At 52.9% G+C, this 21,673-nt stretch overlaps 1 protein-coding gene across 7 annotated transcripts in view; it reads left to right on the top strand.

The window, feature by feature from the left end:
- Positions 1 to 14,023, top strand: part of Pecam1 (platelet and endothelial cell adhesion molecule 1) — a 49,279-nt gene extending 35,256 nt beyond the window's left edge. For 5 of the 7 annotated variants that reach the window (XM_042702711.1, XM_042702714.1, XM_042702712.1 and 2 more), the window contains 2 exons: positions 96 to 118; positions 7,585 to 8,276. In XM_042702711.1, coding sequence (XP_042558645.1) covers positions 96 to 118; positions 7,585 to 7,614 — 53 coding nt within the window. In that variant the 3' untranslated portion in view covers positions 7,615 to 8,276. Of the gene's footprint in view, positions 1 to 95; positions 119 to 7,584; positions 8,277 to 10,978; positions 10,989 to 14,012 lie in introns of those variants that run through there. The other 2 variants (XR_006151422.1, XM_042702715.1) reach the window with 2 other exon arrangements.
- The last annotated feature ends 7,650 nt before the right edge of the window (positions 14,024 to 21,673 follow it).

The following is a 21,673-nucleotide window of genomic DNA, read 5'->3' on the forward strand; positions in this document are numbered from 1 at the left end:
CTCTGTGTCATTGTCCCTTTCCTCTTCCCTGCTGGTGCCAAAGCAGCCCTATGTCATTCGCATGGCTAATAGCCACTTTATCTTTTGTTTTGCAGATTTCATGGAAAACAGATATTCAGTAAGTACACATTGTGCATTTATTTATTTATTTATGTTTTTGTCGGTCCTGGGGCTTGAACTCTGGGTTTGGGCACTGCCCTTGAGCGGTTCAGCTCAAGGTGAACGTTAGACCACTTGAGCCACAACGCCACTTCCACTTCCGGTTTTCTAATGGTTTATTGGAGATAAGAATGTCATGGACTTGGGACGGGGAAGGTGGCTCAGTGGTAGAGTGCTTGCCTTGCATGCCTGAGGCCCTGGGTTCAATTCCTCAGCACCACATAAGCAGAAAAAGCTGGAAGTGGTGCTGTGGATCAAGTGGTAGAGCACTAGCCTTGAGCTGAAGAGCTCAGGGACAGCACCCAGGCCGAGTTCAGGCCCCACAACCACCAAAAAAAAAAAAAAAAGAATGTCATGGACTTTCCTGCCCGGGCTGGCTTTGAACCGTGATCCTCAGATCTCAGCCTCCTAAGTAGCTAGGAGGACAGGCGTGAGCCACCCGCGCCAGGCTAAGTACATATTTTATATATGTGAATGTTAAAAGTGCTCTCCTGAAAGGTTCCCTGACTCTCAGGGAGAGTCTCCTTTTCACTAATAATCCTCCCTTACTACCTCATACTAATTTAGTCTGTTAAAGACCAGCCCTGAGCACCTCTGGACAGCCGGGACCAGGCCCTCCCAGTGTCTGCATCATTATTACATTGATGAAGGACCCTGGAACAACTCCAGAGGACTGGGAATCTAGGGCACTCGTTGCTCTTACAATAAGAAAGACATGGAGTTTCAGAGCATGGTGGTGTGTGCATGCCTGTAATCCCAGCATTCTGGGGGGCTGAGGCAGGAGAGTCAGGAGTTTAAAGCCAATTTGAACTATACAGTACATTCCAGATTAACTTCAGTTTTCTAGCAAGACCTTATCTTCAAACCAAACCAGATTTCACAAAGGAGGAGAAAGGGGATCGGAGGGGCTAAGGGGAGGGAAGGGAGGACGGCTCAGTGGCTTAAGTTCAAGTTGAGTCTCTGACCTGTCTGAGCCTCTCAGCTCTTATCTCCTCTCCTACCTGGGCCTTTCTGGGAGCTGACCCAGCATGGTAGGAGTTAACAGGGTAGCTCTGATGTTCAGAAAAGGCAATTGCCTGTGAACTGATTCTCTAAAGTCTGGGAAGAATTTCCAGCAAGACTTCTGCTAGCCCTTCCAGTGGGGCCCGGCTTCCTTTGTTTTTTTCCCAAGTCTGAATTCTTGTGAAACAGCGCTCTTTATGCTTTGGACAGACAGGAAGGTGCGGGCATTCTTTTTAAGGAGGAAAGCTATCCATTTAAGGAGAAGGAGAGAATTACATGGATGTCTTTTGTCCAGTCTATCCTCCTCCCCGCTGGGCTTCTGAAGTCAGAGACTGTTGTACTGAAAGGGCAGGGAGCCCAATGTACAGATGGGGAAACTGAGGTCTAGGTTGGTAGGGCCACCCAGAACCAGGCTTTCTGGCCTGTGAGTGCTCTGTCCACTGCATAAGAAGTGAAGTTGCTGTCCTAGGAACGGCCTTGAGCGAGTGCAGAGCGAATGTCCCCGTGGACAGCGTGGGGCCTGCGCTACAAATGTGCAAATGTGTTCTCCCGCTCCACTCCGTGGTGGCATCAGCAGTCCCAGAAGCAGCTTACTTACTTGGTCTTCCATCCAAAGCCTGGAGCTCCAGGCCAGGCAGAACTTTCCCTTTCCTCAGATCCTGGCCCCCGGGATCCAAAAGTTCTGTTCTCCGGGATGTTCATCAGAACTCATCCAGGGTGATCCTCCCTCTGTCTCCCTAAAACAGAAAATGATTTGGGCGCGTTCAGGGGGTTCTCCGCTGTGAGGGAAGGACTTCTGAATCCTCACACAAATCAGATTTTTTTCCCCCTAGAAGAAGCAGGTAAGGGTTTGCCTAATCATCAGGCACCCGAGTCAAGAGAAGACTAATTGAATTTTGCCCAGCAGGGAAGTGGGAGGGGATTTCCTTCCTGAAATCAAACCTGGCCATCGGTCTCCTCTTGTTTAACAGCCGTGGCTTCTGAAAACATATTGGAGGAAATATCTTAACAATGAGACAGCCACTTAGCCAACTCTAATTTCGTATTGTTTGACTTGCTTCAATGGCACCCTCTGACTTCATTTTTCCTCTGCCATTTTTGCCTTGTTTATAAGTTGTGCTTGTGGCCAGCACAGACAGATAACGTGATAGAGAACACCCTGAACTTAACTGAGAAGGGTCTCAAGCTCTTGGAGAAAAACCTGTCTTTGGGGGGGGGGGGGGGGAACATAGAGAAAGGGGAGGGGAGGGGGGGAGAGGAGGAGAAGAAGAGTCAGTGGCCAGTTACAGCTCCCCTACTTCTTCCATTGCAGCCACTACAATGGGACCCGCTCAGGAGGGGGTTCAGCAGATGGGGAGTGGGTTCCACATCTTTGGGGGGAAGCCCTGCTTTTCCCAAGCCTAGGCTTGCCCATATATAAATGGAGGTGGTGACGGTGAAGGAGTTCATGATGGTAAAGGAGCTGATGATGGCGGTGTTGAAGGATGGTAGTGATAATGCTGGTGATGTTGTGGTAGTGTGATGATGATGGTGATGATGATGGTGGTGAGGATGATGATGGTGATGGTGGTGGTGGTGGTGTTAATGAGGGTGATGGTGGTAGTAGTGATGGTGGTAGAGGTGGTAATGATGTGTGATGGTGGTAGTGATGATGATGATGGTGGTGATGATGATGGTGATGATGATGATGGTGGTGATGATAATAGTGATGATGATGGTGGTGGTGGTGGTGGTTGTGGTAGTGATGATGATCACATCAACAATAACAATTACCTACTAGGATTTTAAGGGTTAAATGCAAAACTTTGCAAATTGTAAACTACCATAAAAAAACCAGCTGGAAGCTGGACGCCGGTGGCTCACGCCTGTCATCCTAGCTACTCAGGAGGCTGAGATCTGAGGATCATGGTTCACAGCCAGCCCAGGCAGAGAAGTCCATGACATTCTTTTTTTTTTTTTTTTTTTGGTCCGGTTGTGGAGCCTGAACTCTGGGCCTGGAAACTGCCCCTCAGCCATTCAGCTCAAGGCTAGCGCTCTACCACTTGAGCCACAGCGCCACTTCCAGCTTTTTTCTTGTTGCTTATGTGGTGCTGAGGAATTGAACCCAGGGCCTCAGGCATGCAAGGCAAGCGCTCTACCACTGAGCCACCTTCCCAGCCCTCCATGAGATTCTTATCCCCAATTATCCATCAGAAAACCAGAAGTGGAGCTGTGGCTCAAGTGGTAGAGCTCTCGCCTTGAGCTGAAGAGCTCAGGGACAGCACCCAAGCTTAGAGTTCAAGCCTCATGACTAGGGAAAAAAAATTAAAAGAAGACCTCTATTCCCTCGTGTGTACACTGGGTGGACAAAACCCCCTCATCTAGTTGTATAACAATTAAATAAAAAAACCCGGCACAGTCCTGGCTTATTGGAAATGCTCGCATGAAGAACTTTCTAGCCACAGGAACTAGTGATCCCCAGAGGGTATTGGAATCCAAAAGGCCTTGGAAGGGGTCTGTACCACGTTCTGACCAAATGCAGAGCGATTCCATGGCTGAACTTGGCTGGCTGACCGTTAGCCTCTGATTCCAGATCAGCAAGCTCAGCCCTCCACTGTGAGCGTGTTCACCCTTACCTTGAAATCCCTGAGGCCCTGTTCACGGCAGCCTAGCCCTTCCTGGCTGTGGCAGCGCCCGGCCCTTAGCAATGCCTGAGTCCTGTCTGCCCCCAGGGAGAGCGGGCGGGTCTTGGAGGGCTGTGGTCTGCAGGCTGCAGAAGGCTTCTCTCCCTCTGGGAGGAGAGTGGAGGAAATGGTGAGGACGGAGCTGCCAGCCCTGCCAGGCCTCTGGAGCTCAGGGCCCACACAGCTTTCCTGGCCTGCTTGCCCAGGTCTCTCCTGGCAAGAGAGGAGCCAGCGCCTTGGTGTTCTGCTGGTGGTCTCTCTGCTCTGCATCCTGTATCAAAAGGCTCAGCCAGAACAAAATGGTGGTACGATCTCCGCTTACCCTGAGGAAGCCAGCCAGCCTGACCAACTCCACACGGTCCCTGTGTCTCCTCTGGTCCTGCCTGCCTGAGTTTCACCTGTAGCTAAGTCTTCTGTGCCCTTGGAGTCTCCAGACCGTTGATTTTAGGTGCCTCCTGCTCTTCTGGAACCTCGGCTGCCTAGGGGATCCCCATGCTAGCGTCTCCCAGCATGCCTTGCATTCTGCCAGGCTCTTTCCTCTTATGAAATTCCAGTCTTTCAGTTTTGCAGAGTTGCTTCTGTGATCTTCCGCCTGCCCAGGGTCCTCTCACGGCTTCTGAATGACTTCTGTCCTTTGTTAAGGCCTCTTCTGCCTTCTACCTCATAGCAATGTTATTAGCATAAACTAGAAAATAAATCCTTGGGGATGTGTTCTTGCTGGGTCCTATAAGGGTCCAGGTGCTGGGAAATGGATAGGTGGCAACGCTGCCACTTAAGCCACAGCAACACTTTGGGCATTTTCTGAGTAGTTTATTGGATGTAAAAGTCTTATGACTTTTCTGCCCAGGCTGGCTTCAAACAGTGACCCTCTGATCTCAGCCCCTGAGTAGCTAGGATTACAGGCGTGAGCCACCAGCACTCGGCTGATTTTCTTCTTTCTGTTGTTTTGATACAGGGGCTTGACCTCAGGACCTTTCATTCTTGTTTGGCTTTTTCAGTTAAGGCTGGTACTCTACCACTTGAGCCATACCTCCCAGTTTCAGCTTTTTGGTAGTTCATTGAAGATCAGAATATCTCAGATTTTCCTGCCCTGGCTGACTTTGAACTGAGATCCTCAGATCTTAGCCCCTGAGTAGCTAGGATTACAGGTGTACACCACCAGCACCTGGCTGTTTTTATTACTATGAAGTACCTTTTTTGTCTTTAAATATTTGTACAAAGTTAGTTCATGTCAAGGCATCAATTTATTGGTGCAGTGCATCTTAATTGGTGTTACCCTTTCCATCATTCTTCCCCTCCTTTTTCAAAAGTTCTTGGCTTTTTTAAAAATTGTGCTGTCATATACACAACCTAAAATTGATCATTTAAAAAACATATTCAAGGGCTGGGGTTTGTAGTTCAGTGGTAGAGCGCTTGCTCAGCATGTTTGGGGGCTTGGGTTTGTTTTTGTTTTTTTGGGTCCGGTCATGGGGCCTGAACTCTGGGCCTGGGCGCTGTCCCTCAGCTCTTCAGCTCAAGGCTAGCGCTCTACCACTTGAGCTACAGCACCACTTCCGGCTTTTTTTCTTTTTTGCTTATGTGGTGCTGGGGAATCGAACCCAGGGCCTCATGCATGCAAGGCAAGCGCTCTACCCCTGAGCCACCTTCCCAGCCCCCAGGGCTTGGGTTTGATACCCATCGCTCAGTTTTATCACATTGCTGTGCAACCATCACCACTGACCGTCTGTAGAACTTTTCATACTTCCAAACCAAAACTCCAATCCTACGCAGTTAACTCTCAGTGGTCCCTCCACCCTTCCCCTACCAGCTACTTTCCCATTGTCTCTACAAACTTGACCTTCCTTGACCTCATACTTTCTTGGCTCACTTTCTTGGCCTGGCACTCAACCACTTGAACCACACCTGCAGCTCTGCTTTTTGCTGGTTATTTTGAAGATGGAGATTTTTGACCTGGCCAGCCTCCAAACACATTCCATCCAGATCCTAGCCTCATGAGTAACTAAGATTATAGCTTCAAACTTGACCACTCTTGGCACATTATATAAGTAGAATTATATTTGTCCTTTCATGTCTTTTTTTAAAGCTTTAATTTTTTTTGTTATTATAAAGGTGGTGTAAGCTGGGCGCTGGTGGCTCATGCCTGTAATCCTAGCTACTCAGGAGGCTGAGATCTGAGGATCGCGGTTCAAAGCCAACCCGGGCAGGAGAGACCGTGAGACTCCTATCTCCAATAAACCACCAGAAAACTGGAAATGGCGCTGTGGCTCAAGTGGTAGAGCACTCGCCTTGAGCTGAAGAGCTGAGGGACAGCGCCCAGGCCCAGAGTTCAAGCCCCACGACCAACCAAAAATAAAAAAATAAAGGTGGTGTATGGAGGGGTTACAATTAAAGTCAGGCAGAGAGTACATCTTTTGGACAATGTGACCCCTTCCCTTGCTTTCTCCCAGTTTTTTTCCTCCCAACCCTACCCACAAATTACATAGTTCATTTTCAATGTAATGTCTAGTGAATACCACTGTCTTTCTTATTTAGCATTCATCTATACCAAAATGTACTCAAATTTTATTCCTTTAAGGCAGAATCATCATTTTATCACTTTAAAACATGAGGTTTGATCATTCATGTACAGTCCTTGTGTGTGTGTGTGTCTCTGTGTGTGTGTGTGTGTGCGCGTGCATGCGCATATGCATGTGCAAGCCAGTAATGGGGCTTAAAATCAGGGCCTACGCGCTGTCCCTTAGCTTTTTCACTCAAAGTTGGAACTCGACCGTTGGAACCACAACTCTACTTCTGGCTTTTCTGATTGTTAATTGAAGATAGTCTCACAGAGCCAGGCACCAATGGTTCATGTAGAATCCTAGCTACTCAGGAGGCTGAGATCTGAGGATAGCGGTTTGAAGCTAATTCCGGACAGGAAAGACATGAGACTCTTATTATCTCCAATAAATCCCAAAAAAGACAGAAGTGGAGCTGGAGCTCAAGTGCTAGAGCACTAGCCTTAAGCAGAAGAAGTTCAGGGACAGAGCCCAGGTCCCTATTCAAGCCCCAGGACTGGTTAAAAAAAAAAAATTCTCTCAGATTTGTTTGCCTGAGCTGGCTTCAAACTATGATCCTCAGATCTCAGCCTCCTGAGTAGCTAGAATTATAGATGTGAGACACCATATCTGACCAGTCATTTAAAAAGATTAAAAAGGGCTAGGAATGTGGCTCAGTGATAGAGTGCTTGCCTAGCATGCATGAAACCCTGGGTTCAATTCCTCAGTATTACACAAACAAAGAAAGCCAGAAGTGGCACCGTGGCTCAAGAGGTAGAGCGCTAACCTTGAGCACAGAGAGGCTCAGGAACAGAGCCCAGGCCCTGAGTTCAAGTCCCAGGACTGGCAAAAAAAAAAAAAGATTAAAAATTAAGTGTGTCTCATCGTAAGTAGAGGTAGAGCTGGAGCTGAATGTGGTCAGTTCTAGCTCATGGCTCCCGTCTCTTCTACCCCATGGATGAATGCAGCACTGGGTATTGGGGGACTACCTGGGTGGGGGAGTGGGGGAAGGGCTGCACTTTCTGGGTGCAAGCTGGTGCAGTTGTTTGGCATGAAGCACGGATACAGGGTTTCAGGCAGCGGGGGGCAGGGGAGGTGCACAAGATGCCCGCCTAGCTGTGCACTTCCTCCAGGAAGCCCTGCCTGCCATTTTGCATATTTCTCTAGAGGGACAATCTTGAGTCCTGAGCGTGTAACCACACCTTGTGTTGTCTTTGTCACTACAGAGGACGGAAGGCTCTCTTGATGGAATTTAGGACGTCGAAGGCGGATGCACATCCCTGTCCACGTCCCCAGAAGAACAGATGCTTCCTGTATTTCAAGAGCTCCGTGCACTTATTTATGGGCCTGTCCTGCTCCCACCAAACATAGCAATTCCTCAGGCCAAGCCACCAGTTCTTGACTCCATCCTGCGACGTTCAGGTCAGGCATAAAGAGACACAGAGGGGCTGTTGAATTGCCCACGTGGCCTTCCTTCCAAGTTGGAAGCGCTTTGCAGTGTGGAGTGGCAGAAGCAGCTTCTGGGTATTCGGGCCACTGAGATACTTTGAAACTTGAATATTTTGTCTTGGACAGAGATCAAGAAGTTTTTCATGTGTTCTTTCTATAGAAACTGGTTTTTGTTTTATTGTTGATCACTCCGGTGAATGGCCTGGTCGTGGGGCTAGTTTCTTTGTATGTTTCTTTCTCCTCTTTTGGCCTTTTGAAGGCCTGGAGTTCTGGACAGCCTCTTGTTCTTTGAAAATGCGCGTCGCTGGCCAGCTTTGCCCTGGGCTGTTCTGACCTCACCCACTACAGATAGGAAAACAGCGCTTGGAAACAGTCGCTCCTACAAGACTCCTTGTTTTTCTTCTCTCTCTCTCGCTCTCTTTTTTTTTGGCTGGTAGTGGGGCTTAAACTCAGGGGTCCTCACATTCTTGCTTAGCTTCTTTGCTCGAGGTTGGCACTCTACCACTTGAGCCACAGCTCCCCTTCTGGCTCGTTGCTGGTTAATTGGAGAAAAGAAACACTTGGATTTTTCTGCCTAGGCTGGTTTCAGATCTGGATCCTCAGCTCTCAGCCTCCTGAGTAACTAGGATTACAGGTGAGCTCCACCAGCACCTGTTTTCTATTCCTTTCTTTCCTCCTCCCATGATGAAGGCCAAAAGATGAGAAATGGCTCTCTACAGCAAATCGTATTTTTGAATAGAAAAAAAAAAAAGAAATGCGTATTTTTCTTACTAATTTTTCTTAATTTATTCCTTGCTGAAGAGATGGTCTCCTGAGGTCTTAGGAGGTTTCCGAGGGGGTTCCGAATATGGACGGGAAGTGGGCTGTGGCAGATTTGCTGGTGCGTCAGCAATGCTGCTGGTGGTGTTGTATTAAATAAATTTCATCTTTACTCTTCCTAGATCTGTGTCGTGTCATCTTCTGAGCAACAGGTGACACAGGATTAGAATACATGGAGCCCTCAAAGGCTCCACAGGAACCCAGACAGAAGAACCAAGCCTCTCTGAGCAGCATACAGAGCCTTGCTCAGACCAAGGGCCCACAGGGCATCTGGTGAAGTCAGGACCAGAGGCTGATATGAGATTCACACACCAAGCCATTGACATCCATTGGCTGGTACTTTTGGCTTCCCAGTGAGTGGCTTGTCAGATTTAATACAAGAGCGAGTTAATTAGTCTCATCTAAGAAATCTAAAATGTCCAGTTCAATTTAGCTTTCAGATAAATAATGTAAATTCTTAGTGTTACTTAGTGTGTCATGTTTAAGATATACTAAATATTTTCAAATGTAGCAGACCATTTTAGATTTTAGTTGCCAACCCTACTGGCAGGGTAACCTTCCTCTTGCCCCCTCCCCCCAAAAATGGACCCTTTCTAGTGATTTGGACCTTGCTCCCTGAAGGCTGTCCTTTACCTTACCAGTACCCCACAGGGCAGAGAGAGAGAGAGATCAGAGGGAGGAAGGATAGAAGGAAGGAAGAAAGGAAGGAAGGAAGAAAGGAAGGAAGGAAGAAAGGAAGGAAGGAAGGAAGGAAGGAAGGAAGGAAGGAAGGAAGGGAAAGAAAGAGGAAAGGGAAAGGGGAAAGGGAAAGAGGAAGAGGGAAGGAGGGAGGGAGAGAGGGAGGGGATGAAAGCCAGGAGGATTCATTCCTCTCCTCTCTGAGCCCAGCACACACATACAGTTGTATTACAACAATCTCATACATTTCCAAGGCATCGTGGCCACAGCCCAGACTGAAAGTAAAAGGCTAGCTGGCTGCTAGATGACCTTGCAACCTTCCAGTCTGCCATGTCAGTGATCTGAGCAGTGCATCCACTCCCCAGACCCCATCTGCCACCGAGAGAGGCGTTGCCATGGAAACGGCAAAGACCCTGTAGCACTGGAGCATACACAATCAGGGCTACCTCCGCCTGTATTTTGAGCAGGAAACCCACACACAGGGATCTTCTTTAGTTCCTTTAATGGCAAAGTAAGTCTTTGCCAGTTGTGAGGGCTGCACTCTGAGCCTGGGCGCTGTCCCTCAGCTCTTTAGCTTAAGGCAAGCGCCCTACTACTTGAGACACAGCGCCACTTCCGGCTTTTTCTGCGTATGTGGTGCTGAGGAATTGAACCTAGGGCCTCATGCATGCAAGGCAAGCACTCTACCACTGAGCCACCTTCCCAGCCCCCAAATAAGAAACTCCAAGGCCTAAGGCTTTGCTCAGCAGCTAGGAGAACCCAGTGTCAGCCAGGTACCAATGACTCATGCGTGTAATCCTAGCTACTCAGGGGACTGAGATCTGAGGATTGCTGTTCGAAGCCAACCTGGGCAGAAAAGACCCCATGAGACTCTTGTTTCTAATTAACCACTCAAAAACCAGAAACGGCACTGTGGCTCAAATGGTAGAGCGCTAGCCTTGAACATAAAGAGCCTCAGAGACAGCGCCCAGGTCCTAAGTTCAAGCCCCACAACCACCACCACCACCAATGACAACAAAAGCCAAAGTCACCCCAAGGGAGGCAGGTTTCCGCTGGAGAAATTCGCTAATGGAAGTTTCCTCTGTGTCCTTGTGGTGTAATTAATACCTGAAGGCCTTACACAGTCGAGTAGCAGAATTTTTATCCTCGTTAGAGGAGCTGCAAGAGGCCGGCCACCCATTTCATGAGCACATACTAATTACCTATCACCCCCATCGATGCACTCAACTCTCCCTGACCTAGCCCTGAACAGCAGTGTGACTCCAAGGGCAACGTTCATTGGTTAAAGCAGTGGTTTTCAGCCAAGGCAATTTGGTCTTTTGTTGATCACCGGATAGTGTCTGAAGACACAACTGGGTGAATGTGCTACTGACACATACAAGGTAGAAGCCAAAGGTGTTACCAAATGTCCTACGTGCATAGACACAACAAAGAACCAGCCAACTGGAAGTAGGGATGGCGGCCAGGCCGAGAAAGCCTGCATTGCTTTGCATGCTCTGCAGGCTTGGGCCCACACCACTCCACATTGTCACGCGCGTCAGCTGTTGGGTAGGAAGACCAGAGGACTCATGTGGCTCCTTCTCTTCTTGTCTCAGAGATACAGATAAGTAAAGAATTGGTTTGATGCCAGATAAGCAGAAAAAGCTGGACGTGGTGCTGTGGCTCAAGTGGTAGAGCGCTCACCGTGAGCTAAAGAGCTGAGGGACAGCGCCCAGGCCCAGAGTTCTGGCCCCACGGCTGGCAAAACAAAACAAAAAAGAATTACAGCACCATGACAAGAGTTGTGGTAGAAAACACAGAGAAAACACACCTGAGAGGACTCCTAACACATGCTTTGACAGGCCAAGTCCAAGAGGCTGTAAGGTCTAACCAAAGGCTTGGAGATAGTAAGGCACTGGTGGCTTATGCCTGTAAACCTAGCTACTCAGGAGGCTGAGCAGAAAAGTCAGTGATACTCTTTTTTTTTTTTGTCAGTCCTGGGGCTTGAACTCAGGGCCTGGGCACTGTCACTGGGCTTCTTTTGCTCAAGGCTAGCACTCTACCACTGAGGCACATACCCAGCCCATTGGTGAGACTCTTATCTCCAATTAACCACCCAAAAGAAGTGGAGGTGTAGCTCAAGTGGTACAGCACCAGTCTGAGCAAAAAAGCCAAGTGAGAGCATGAGGCATTGAATTCAAACCACAATGCCAGCACCAAAAACAAAACAAAACAACAACAACAAAAAAAACGGGCTGGGAAGGTAGCTCAGTGGTAGAGTACTTGCCTTGCATGCATGAGGCCCTGGGTTCGATTCCTCAGCACCACAAAAGCAGAAAAACCCAGAATGGAGCTGTGGCTCAAGTGGTAGAGCGCTAGCCTTGAGCTGAAGAACTGAGGGACAGCGCCCAGGCCCAGAGTTCAGGTACTACAACACACACATACACACACACACACACACACACACAAACTAAACTAAAACAAAAAATAAAAACAGAATCAAAGATGAATACAGGTAGAAGTCAGTGGGTAGGAAAGGTAAACTGAGAAGCGTAGGAGCTGAAAGGAGGCAGCCTGGGGGCAGGCATGGTAGCACACACTTAGAATCCCAGTACTGGTGTGCACACACTCACACACACAGCTTGAAATAACTAACAGCTCCCATATTCACCATATGATTTCATGTCAGTTAAAAATTTCAAAATAGCAGTTCATGATTTTTTAAAATCAAACTATCAGGGCTGGGGGGAAGGGTTTACATAGGTCCACACTTGTCTAGTATACTCTCTAAAGTAATCATCTCTTAGACTATTCCAGAATAGTCTAAGGTGGGAAGTTTATTGGAAAATTTCATAGTCCAAGGTTGTTGTTGTTTTCAGAAATGTCTTTCTATTGGCTGGGAAGGTGGCTTAGTGATAGAGTGCTTGCCTAACACGCATGAAACCTTGGATTCAATTCCTCAGTACCATAGAATCAGAAAAAGCCGGAAGTGGTGATGTGGCTTAAGTGGTAGAGTGCTAGCCTTGAGCACAGAGAAGCTCCAGGACAGTACCCAGGCTCTGAGTTCAAGCCCCAGGACCCACAAAAAAAAAAAAAAAGAAAAAGAAAGGAAGGAAGGAAGGTCTGTCTTTCTACATAGCCCAGGCTTGCTGGAACTCTAGATATTGCTCAATTTGGCCTGAGATTCACCATCTTTCTTTCTCAGATTCCCAAGTGTTGGTAGTACAGGTGCACACTTACCATGCTTAGCAATTCAGGTTATTTCTACAGCTGGAATTATTCCTTCATATAGATTCTATAACTCATTTGGTCATAAAGTTCCCAAATGAACTTTAACTTTAACAATAGAAGGGACACATTATCTTCATATTTGGACACTAGTCATATAAGGACACTAATCATTGAATTTAGGGCCTGTTCTAATCCAGTATGACCTCATCGTTACTAAATACATCTGCAAAGACCCTATTTCAAAATAGGGTCTCATTCTGAGCCTCCAAGGAGACATGTTAAGTTTAAGGGGGACCCTATCTAGCACAGTACACAAAAGAATGCGCAAGATAAGCTCACATTACAGTGCTGACTTTGTGTTTAAGATACTCGTGTAAATAGTGTGACAGCAACTGGTCTACCTCAGAACAGCAGCATCTCCCCAGCTTCAGCTCTTCAGCATTCTCAGCCTGGCATTCTCTCACTGTGCTTTGCTCTCTTGTGCTTTATGTCTCTGCGTCTCTGAAACATCATTGTGGCCATCCTCAAAGCTCCCTCCCTGCTTTCCCTCTCATTCTTCCTCTGCTTCTTTCTCTCTCTCTTTTTTCTCCTCTACTTCATCTTTCCACTTCCACTGCCATTTACTGGGCAGAATAGAACTGAAGTTTACACATTGCTGATACTCCTTTCTGAGTTGTGTATTCCCAATTATTTGTTCTGAAAGCCAACACATGGAGTGTTTTCTACTTTCCTCTATCTTTAAGAAAGATGAAAGATGCTACAATGTTGTTTTCTACATAGAGTTGACCTTTGGTGGGTTATTTTTCCAAGTATTTATTGAATTCATTAGAAAAAAAAAAAAACCCCAGTCGCTGCTTTATTTCCTCCTGGTCTAGATGTGCTCGTTTTCCTGGAACTTCTTGGCACAAGCAGGTCTTATTTAGTGCCAGCAACTGTTCCATTCATTTCTGGTACACCAGCACTCCCTCCTCAGGGCCTGGGTAATTGGGGCCAGAATTTAGAGCATGAGGAAATCGCCATACTGGAACTTCTCCAGAGTCTGGCATGAGGTCCTGGGAAAAGGAAAAATGAGTGGGTTTCAGTGTCCTCCAAAGTGAAGACCGAGCCCGAGCCAGAATCCTCTGCTGACTAGAAGCGACCATGCCAGCGCATATTGGTAAAACAGTGTAACCCGCCTTAGGTGCATACCAGTAGCGCACACCTGTAATCCTAGCTACTTAAGAGGCTGAGATCTGAGAATCGAAGTTCAAAGCCAAGTCAGGTAGGAAAATTTGGGAGACTCTTATCTCCCATTAACCACAAAATGCTGGAAGTGGAGCTATGGCTCAAGTGGTAGAGCACAAGCCTTGAGCAAAAGAGCTCAGGCACAGTACCCAGGCTCTGAGTTCAAGCCCAGAACTGGCATGTGTGTATATACATACACAATACAACAGGAGTATCTTTCTTTTTTCTTTTTCGTCATAAAGCTTTCTACCACTGTGCCAGCAAACCCTGATAGTGACAGCTTTAGCTTTTTTTGTGCTGGTCCTGAGGCTTGAACTAAGGGCCTAGGTGCTGTCCCTGAGCTTTTGTGCTCAAGGCTGTATAGCACTCTACCACTTTGAGACCCAGCTCCATTTCCAGCTTTTTTTGGGTAGTTAATTGGAGAGAAGAGTCTCATGGACTTTCCTGCCCAGGCTGGCTTTGAACCATGATCCTCATATCTCAGCCTCCTGAGTAGCTAGGATGACAGGTGTGAGCCACTGGTATTCAGCCAGCTTTAGCATTTGAGGTTTTGATTATTCAGGAATAACCCTGGAGATGTACACTTGAGGCAGGCTGCTGGTTTCTGAGTCCTCATGGGGAGAATGGACATTAGACCCTGGGTCCTGCAGACCTGGAGTGCCTTCTTTTTTTGCCAGTCCCAGGACTTGAATTCAGAGCCTGGGCACTGCCCCTGAGCTTCTTTTGCTCAAGGCTAGCACTCTACCACTTGAGCCACAGAGCCACTTCTGGCTTTTTCTGTGTATGTGGTACTGAGGGATCAAACCCAGGGCTTCCTTCATGCTAGGCAAGCCTTCTACCACTGAGCCATGTGCCCAGCCCACAAGTGCCTTCTATGACAGGAGCTCAGCCTTCACGGAGCCACCCATTTCCTGAGGACCTTGAAAGAATGGACTAGAAGGAAGCGAGCAGTGACCATGACCAGAGTCCTTTCCCCAGTTTTCTAGGGAGCTCAGGAACCTACCAGATTCTTGTGCAACCCTAGAGCACCGAGCACTTTCCAGCAGAAAGTGTTCATTTTCCAAACAGCCTGGAGGTGTGCAGGCTCCAGACTCTGTTTCTTTAACGGGAGTGATGCGGTGTGACTTTGAATCATGCTTTGGGGCTGGTGAGCAGGAATGGTATTTCTGTTGCTCAGCTTACGGCTGATCACAAGCCGAGTCAATCACTTAGTAGCCTTGTCTTATAGAATTATTATTATTTTTTAATGTGTGGCAGTTCTAGGGTTTGAAGTCAGAGCCTTGAGCTTGCTAGGCAGGTGCTCTACCCTTGCACCATGCCTCCAGTTCTTTTTTGCCTTACTTATTTTCTCAAGCTGGCCTGGACTTCAGTCTTCCTGACTATGATCTCCTGGGTCCTCTCACAGCCAGAGATCATGTGACAGAACCAGCACCCGATGGAAAAAACGTTCCCTGAGCATGTTCTCTGTCTGTGACAGAGTGAGTTCTTTTTTCTTTTCTTTTGTCAGTCGTGGGGCTTCAACTCTGGGCCTGGGTGCTGTCCTTCAGCTCTTCAGCTCAAGGCTAACACTCTACCACTTGAGCCACAGCGCCACTTCTGGCTTTTTCTGTTTATGTAGTGCTGAGGAATCAAACCCAGGACCTCATGCATACAAGGCAAGCACACTACCACTGAGCCACCTTCCCAGCCCCTGACAGAGTGATTTCTACTTGTTAAACAAACACCAGACAGTCTCGGCACTAGTAGCTCCTATCTGCAATCCTAGCTGTAATCCTTCTTGAGTAGGAAGCTGAGATCTGAGGCTCATGGTTCAAAGCCAGCCTGAGCAGGAAAGTCTGTGAGACTCTTATCACCAATAAACTACTCTGAAGTGGAGCAGTGGCTCAAGTGACAGAGCGCTAGCCTTGAGCTGAAGAGCTCAGCGACAGCGCCCAGGCCCAGACTCAGTCCTCACAACCGACAAAAACAAAACAAAACCCATATTCGTGCTTCTATATCCTCTTATTTCTCTATAATTCACCTATATGGTCAGAGTTATAATGTGATTAAACATTAGACTCTTAGGCTTTGCAGGTAAAAGAATTCCACTCTTCAGCCCTGTCTTTGGTGTTTTTGTTTTTGTTTTTTTTAATTTGTCCAATCTGGAGCCTAATGGATGTTATAGAAGGTTTTCCTCTACTGTATTCCTCCTGGACGGGAGTCCCTGCTGAGAACGTGGGCTTTCTTAGGTCAGACAATGAACACTGTGTCGGTCCACATGCTTCCGCTTAACCTCAGTGCCAAGCAATTTAGAGCCAAATTGCAATTAACAACTGTCAAGTGCCTGTTACCTTGATTCCCTCTTCCTTCAGATGCTATCTCTTCCATGTTGAGTCCCAACTGCTCCAGCCTATATGAAAGATGAAACCCTGTCAGCTGCTTCAGGTGCTTTGAGAAAAAAAGACATAACGGTAACGAGGATTTTAAGATTATACATTTTAAAAGTAACCACTAAGCTGGGTGCTGGTGCCTCACGCCTGTAATCCTAGCTACTCAGGAGGCTGAGATCTGAGGATCATGGTTCAAAGCCAGCCCGGGCAGAAAAGTCCGTGAGACTCTGATCTCCAATAAACCACTAGAAAACTGGAAGTGGTGCTGTGGCTCAAGAGGTAGAGCACTCACTTTGAGCTGAAGGGCGCAGGGACAGCGCTCAGGCCCAGAGTTCAAGCCCCACAACCCACAAAAAAAAAAGTAACTACAAAAAAAGAGTAACTACTAAAAGCCAGGTTCCAGTGGCTCACGCCTGTAACTCTAGCTACTCAGGAGGCTGAGATCTGAGGATCGCAGTTCAAAGCCAACCAGGGCAGGAAAGTCCAAAAGACTTATCGCCAATGAACCACCAGAAAACTGGAAGTGGTGCTGTGGTTCAAGTGGTAGAGTGCTCGCCTAGAGCTGAAGAGCTCAGGGACAGCACCCAGGCCGAGTTCAAGCCCCACAACTGACCAAAACAAAAAGTAACCACTAAAGTCCAGTGTGGTGGTGCATGCCTGTAATCTCAGCTACTTGGTGGAACAGAGGACGGAGGAGCGTAGCCCAGGGCCAGCCTGGGCAAAATGTGAGACCGTATCTGAGAAACAAGCTAAAATCAAAAAGACTTTACTACCAAAAACGAAGTCAAGAGGGCTGGGAAGGTGGCTCAGTGGTAGAGCGCTTGCCTTGCATGCATGAGGCCCTGGGTTCGATTCCTAGTACCACATAAGCAAAAAGTGGTGCTGTGGCTCAAGTGGTAGAGCGCTAGCCTTGAGCTGAAGAGCTGAGGGACAGCGCCCAGGCCCAGAGTTCAGGCCCCACGACCAGACCTCCCCTCAAAAAAAAAAAAAGTCAAGACTTATTTTCCAAAATAAGTTGGTCATCCCATTACTGAGTGGATTGGCTTGTCTGGATTGGATCAAGTATACAAGGAGATAAGCCAGGCACTGGTGGCTCATGCCTGTAACCCTAACTACGCAGGAGGTTGAGATCCTCAGAGCTCAGCCATCCAGGACAGGAAAATCTGTGAGCCTCTGTGTGTGTGTGTGTGTGTGTGTGTGTGTGTGTGTGTGTGTGTGTGTGTATGTGTGTGTGTATTAATTGTGGGGCTTGAACTCAGGGACTGAGCACTGGTCCTGAGATTGTGTTTTTGCTCAAAGCTAGTGCCCTTCCAGTTTGAGCCACACGGCTACTTCCAGTGTTCTGGTGGTTAATTGGAAATATGAATCTTAGGGACTTTCCTGCCCAGGCTGGCTTTGGGATCCTTAGATCTCAGCTAGGATTACAGGTGTGAGCCACCAGCTCCTAGCCTCTGTGAGCCTCTTATCTCCAATTTACCACCAAAAAGTTAGAAGTGGAGGTAGAGCACCAGCCTTGGGGGGGGGGGGGGGGGGGTGGAAAGGACCCAGTGAAAGCACTCAGGCCTGAATTCAAACCCCAGGACCAAAGTAATTAGATTACTTTGTTTAAAAAGCTCCCTCCAGGTTGTCGAGGGACTGTGCAAAGCCAGAGGACATGCAAAGACAGAGGAAAGAGTGTTCTGGGCGGAGGGAACAGCTAATGCAAAGCCTCTGAAATACCAGAGCAAGGAGGCTGGAGGGCCGGAGGGCTGGGGGGCTGGGGGTGGAGGGCTGGAGGGCCGGAGGGCTGGGGGGCTGGGGGTGGAGGGCTGGAGGGCTGGGGGTGGAGGGCTGGAGGGCTGGGGGTGGAGGGCTGGAGGGCTGGGGGGCTGGGGGTGGAGGGCTGGGGCTGGAGGGCCGGAGGGCTGGAGGGCTGGGGGTGGAGGGCCGGAGGGCTGGAGGGCTGGAGGGCTGGAGGGCTGGAGGGCTGGAGGGCTGGAGGGCTGGGGGTGGAGGGCTGGAGGGCTGGAGGGCTGGGGGGCTGGGGGTGGAGGGCTGGGGGTGGAGGGCTGGAGGGCTGGAGGGCTGGGGGTGGAGGGCTGGAGGGCCGGAGGGCTGGAGGGCTGGAGGGCTGGAGGGCTGGAGGGCCGGAGGGCTGGAGGGCTGGGGGTGGAGGGCTGGGGGTGGAGAGCTGGAGGGCTGGGGGGCTGGAGGGCTGGGGGTGGAGGGCTGGAGGGCTGGGGGTGGAGAGCTGGAGGGCTGGAGGGCTGGAGGGCTGGAGGGCTGGAGGGCTGGAGGGCTGGAGGGCTGGGGGGCTGGAGGGCTGGGGGTGGAGGGCTGGGGGTGGAGAGCTGGAGGGCTGGGGGGCTGGAGGGCTGGGGGTGGAGGGCTGGAGGGCTGGAGGGCTGGAGGGCTGGAGGGCTGGAGGGCTGGGGGGCTGGAGGGCTGGGGGTGGAGGGCTGGGGGTGGAGAGCTGGAGGGCTGGGGGGCTGGAGGGCTGGGGGTGGAGGGCTGGAGGGCTGGGGGTGGAGGGCTGGAGGGCTGGAGGGCTGGGGGTGGAGGGCTGGAGGGCTGGAGGGCTGAGGGTGGAGGGTTGGAGGGCTGGAGGGCTGGAGGGCTGAAGGTGGAGGGCTGGAGGGCTGGAGGGCTGGGGGTGGAGGGCTGGAGGGCTGGAGGGCTGGGGGGCTGGGGGTGGAGGGCTGGAGGGCTGGAGGGCTGGGGGTGGAGAGCTGGAGGGCTGGGGGGCTGGAGGGCTGGGGGTGGAGGGCTGGAGGGCTGGAGGGCTGGAGGGCTGGGGGTGGAGGGCTGGAGGGCTGGAGGGCTGGGGGTGGAGGGCTGGAGGGCTGGAGGGCTGGGGGTGGAGGGCTGGAGGGCTGGGGGGCTGGGGGTGGAGGGCTGGAGGGCTGGAGGGCTGGGGGTGGAGAGCTGGAGGGCTGGGGGGCTGGAGGGCTGGGGGTGGAGGGCTGGAGGGCTGGAGGGCTGGAGGGCTGGGGGTGGAGGGCTGGAGGGCTGGGGGGCTGGAGGGCTGGGGGTGGAGGGCTGGAGGGCTGGAGGGCTGGGGGTGGAGGGCTGGAGGGCTGGAGGGCTGGGGGTGGAGGGCTGGAGGGCTGGAGGGCTGGGGGTGGAGAGCTGGAGGGCTGGGGGGCTGGAGGGCTGGGGGTGGAGGGCTGGAGGGCTGGGGGTGGAGAGCTGGAGGGCTGGAGGGCTGGAGGGCTGGAGGGCTGGAGGGCTGGAGGGCTGGAGGGCTGGGGGGCTGGAGGGCTGGGGGTGGAGGGCTGGGGGTGGAGAGCTGGAGGGCTGGGGGGCTGGAGGGCTGGGGGTGGAGGGCTGGAGGGCTGGAGGGCTGGGGGTGGAGGGCTGGAGGGCTGGAGGGCTGGGGGTGGAGGGCTGGAGGGCTGGAGGGCTGAGGGTGGAGGGTTGGAGGGCTGGAGGGCTGGAGGGCTGAAGGTGGAGGGCTGGAGGGCTGGAGGGCTGGGGGTGGAGGGCTGGAGGGCTGGAGGGCTGGGGGGCTGGGGGTGGAGGGCTGGAGGGCTGGAGGGCTGGGGGTGGAGAGCTGGAGGGCTGGGGGGCTGGAGGGCTGGGGGTGGAGGGCTGGAGGGCTGGAGGGCTGGAGGGCTGGGGGTGGAGGGCTGGAGGGCTGGAGGGCTGGGGGTGGAGGGCTGGAGGGCTGGAGGGCTGGGGGTGGAGGGCTGGAGGGCTGGGGGGCTGGGGGTGGAGGGCTGGAGGGCTGGAGGGCTGGGGGTGGAGAGCTGGAGGGCTGGGGGGCTGGAGGGCTGGGGGTGGAGGGCTGGAGGGCTGGAGGGCTGGAGGGCTGGGGGTGGAGGGCTGGAGGGCTGGGGGGCTGGAGGGCTGGGGGTGGAGGGCTGGAGGGCTGGAGGGCTGGGGGTGGAGGGCTGGAGGGCTGGAGGGCTGGGGGTGGAGGGCTGGAGGGCTGGAGGGCTGGGGGTGGAGAGCTGGAGGGCTGGGGGGCTGGAGGGCTGGGGGTGGAGGGCTGGAGGGCTGGAGGGCTGGAGGGCTGGGGGTGGAGGGCTGGAGGGCTGGAGGGCTGGGGGTGGAGGGCTGGAGGGCTGGAGGGCTGGGGGTGGAGGGCTGGAGGGCTGGGGGGCTGGGGGTGGAGGGCTGGAGGGCTGGAGGGCTGGGGGTGGAGAGCTGGAGGGCTGGGGGGCTGGAGGGCTGGGGGTGGAGGGCTGGAGGGCTGGAGGGCTGGAGGGCTGGGGGTGGAGGGCTGGAGGGCTGGGGGGCTGGAGGGCTGGGGGTGGAGGGCTGGAGGGCTGGAGGGCTGGGGGTGGAGGGCTGGAGGGCTGGAGGGCTGGGGGTGGAGGGCTGGAGGGCTGGAGGGCTGAGGGTGGAGGGTTGGAGGGCTGGAGGGCTGGAGGGCTGAAGGTGGAGGGCTGGAGGGCTGGAGGGCTGGGGGTGGAGGGCTGGAGGGCTGGAGGGCTGGGGGGCTGGGGGTGGAGGGCTGGAGGGCTGGAGGGCTGGGGGTGGAGAGCTGGAGGGCTGGGGGGCTGGAGGGCTGGGGGTGGAGGGCTGGAGGGCTGGAGGGCTGGAGGGCTGGGGGTGGAGGGCTGGAGGGCTGGAGGGCTGGGGGTGGAGGGCTGGAGGGCTGGAGGGCTGGGGGTGGAGGGCTGGAGGGCTGGGGGGCTGGGGGTGGAGGGCTGGAGGGCTGGAGGGCTGGGGGTGGAGAGCTGGAGGGCTGGGGGGCTGGAGGGCTGGGGGTGGAGGGCTGGAGGGCTGGAGGGCTGGAGGGCTGGGGGTGGAGGGCTGGAGGGCTGGAGGGCTGGGGGTGGAGGGCTGGAGGGCTGGGGGTGGAGGGCTGGAGGGCTGGGGGGCTGGGGGTGGAGGGCTGGAGGGCTGGGGGTGGAGGGCTGGAGGGCTGGAGGGCTGAGGGTGGAGGGCTGGAGGGCTGGAGGGCTGGAGGGCTGAAGGTGGAGGGCTGGAGGGCTGGAGGGCTGGGGGTGGAGGGCTGGAGGGCTGGGGGGCTGGGGGTGGAGGGCTGGAGGGCTGGAGGGCTGGAGGGCTGGAGGGCTGAGGGTGGAAGGCTGGAGGGCTGGGGGGCTGGGGGGCTGGGGGTGGAGGGCTGGAGGGCTGGAGGGCTAGGGTGGAGGGCTGGAGGGCTGGAGGGCTGGGGGTGGAGGGCTGGAGGGCTGGGGGTGGTGGGCTGGAGGGCTGGAGGGCTGGGGGTGGAGGGCTGGAGGGCTGGAGGGCTGGGGGTGGAGGGCTGGAGGGCTGGAGGGCTGAAGGTGGAGGGCTGGAGGGCTGGAGGGCTGGGGATGGAGGGCTGGAGGGCTGGAGGGCTGGGGGGCTGGGGGTGGAGGGCTGGAGGGCTGGAGGGCTGGAGGGCTGGAGGGCTGAGGGTGGAAGGCTGGAGGGCTGGGGGGCTGGGGGGCTGGGGGTGGAGGGCTGGAGGGCTGGAGGGCTGGAGGGCTGGGGGTGGAGGGCTGGAGGGCTGGAGGGCTGGGGGTGGAGGGCTGGAGGGCTGGAGGGCTGAAGGTGGAGGGCTGGAGGGCTGGAGGGCTGGGGATGGAGGGCTGGAGGGCTGGAGGGCTGGGGGGCTGGGGGTGGAGGGCTGGAGGGCTGGAGGGCTGGA

Source organism: Dipodomys spectabilis, unplaced genomic scaffold, assembly GCF_019054845.1.
Source record: "Dipodomys spectabilis isolate Male_0828 unplaced genomic scaffold, ASM1905484v1 ptg000329l, whole genome shotgun sequence".
In the NCBI taxonomy this organism is placed as follows: domain Eukaryota; kingdom Metazoa; phylum Chordata; class Mammalia; order Rodentia; family Heteromyidae; genus Dipodomys; species Dipodomys spectabilis.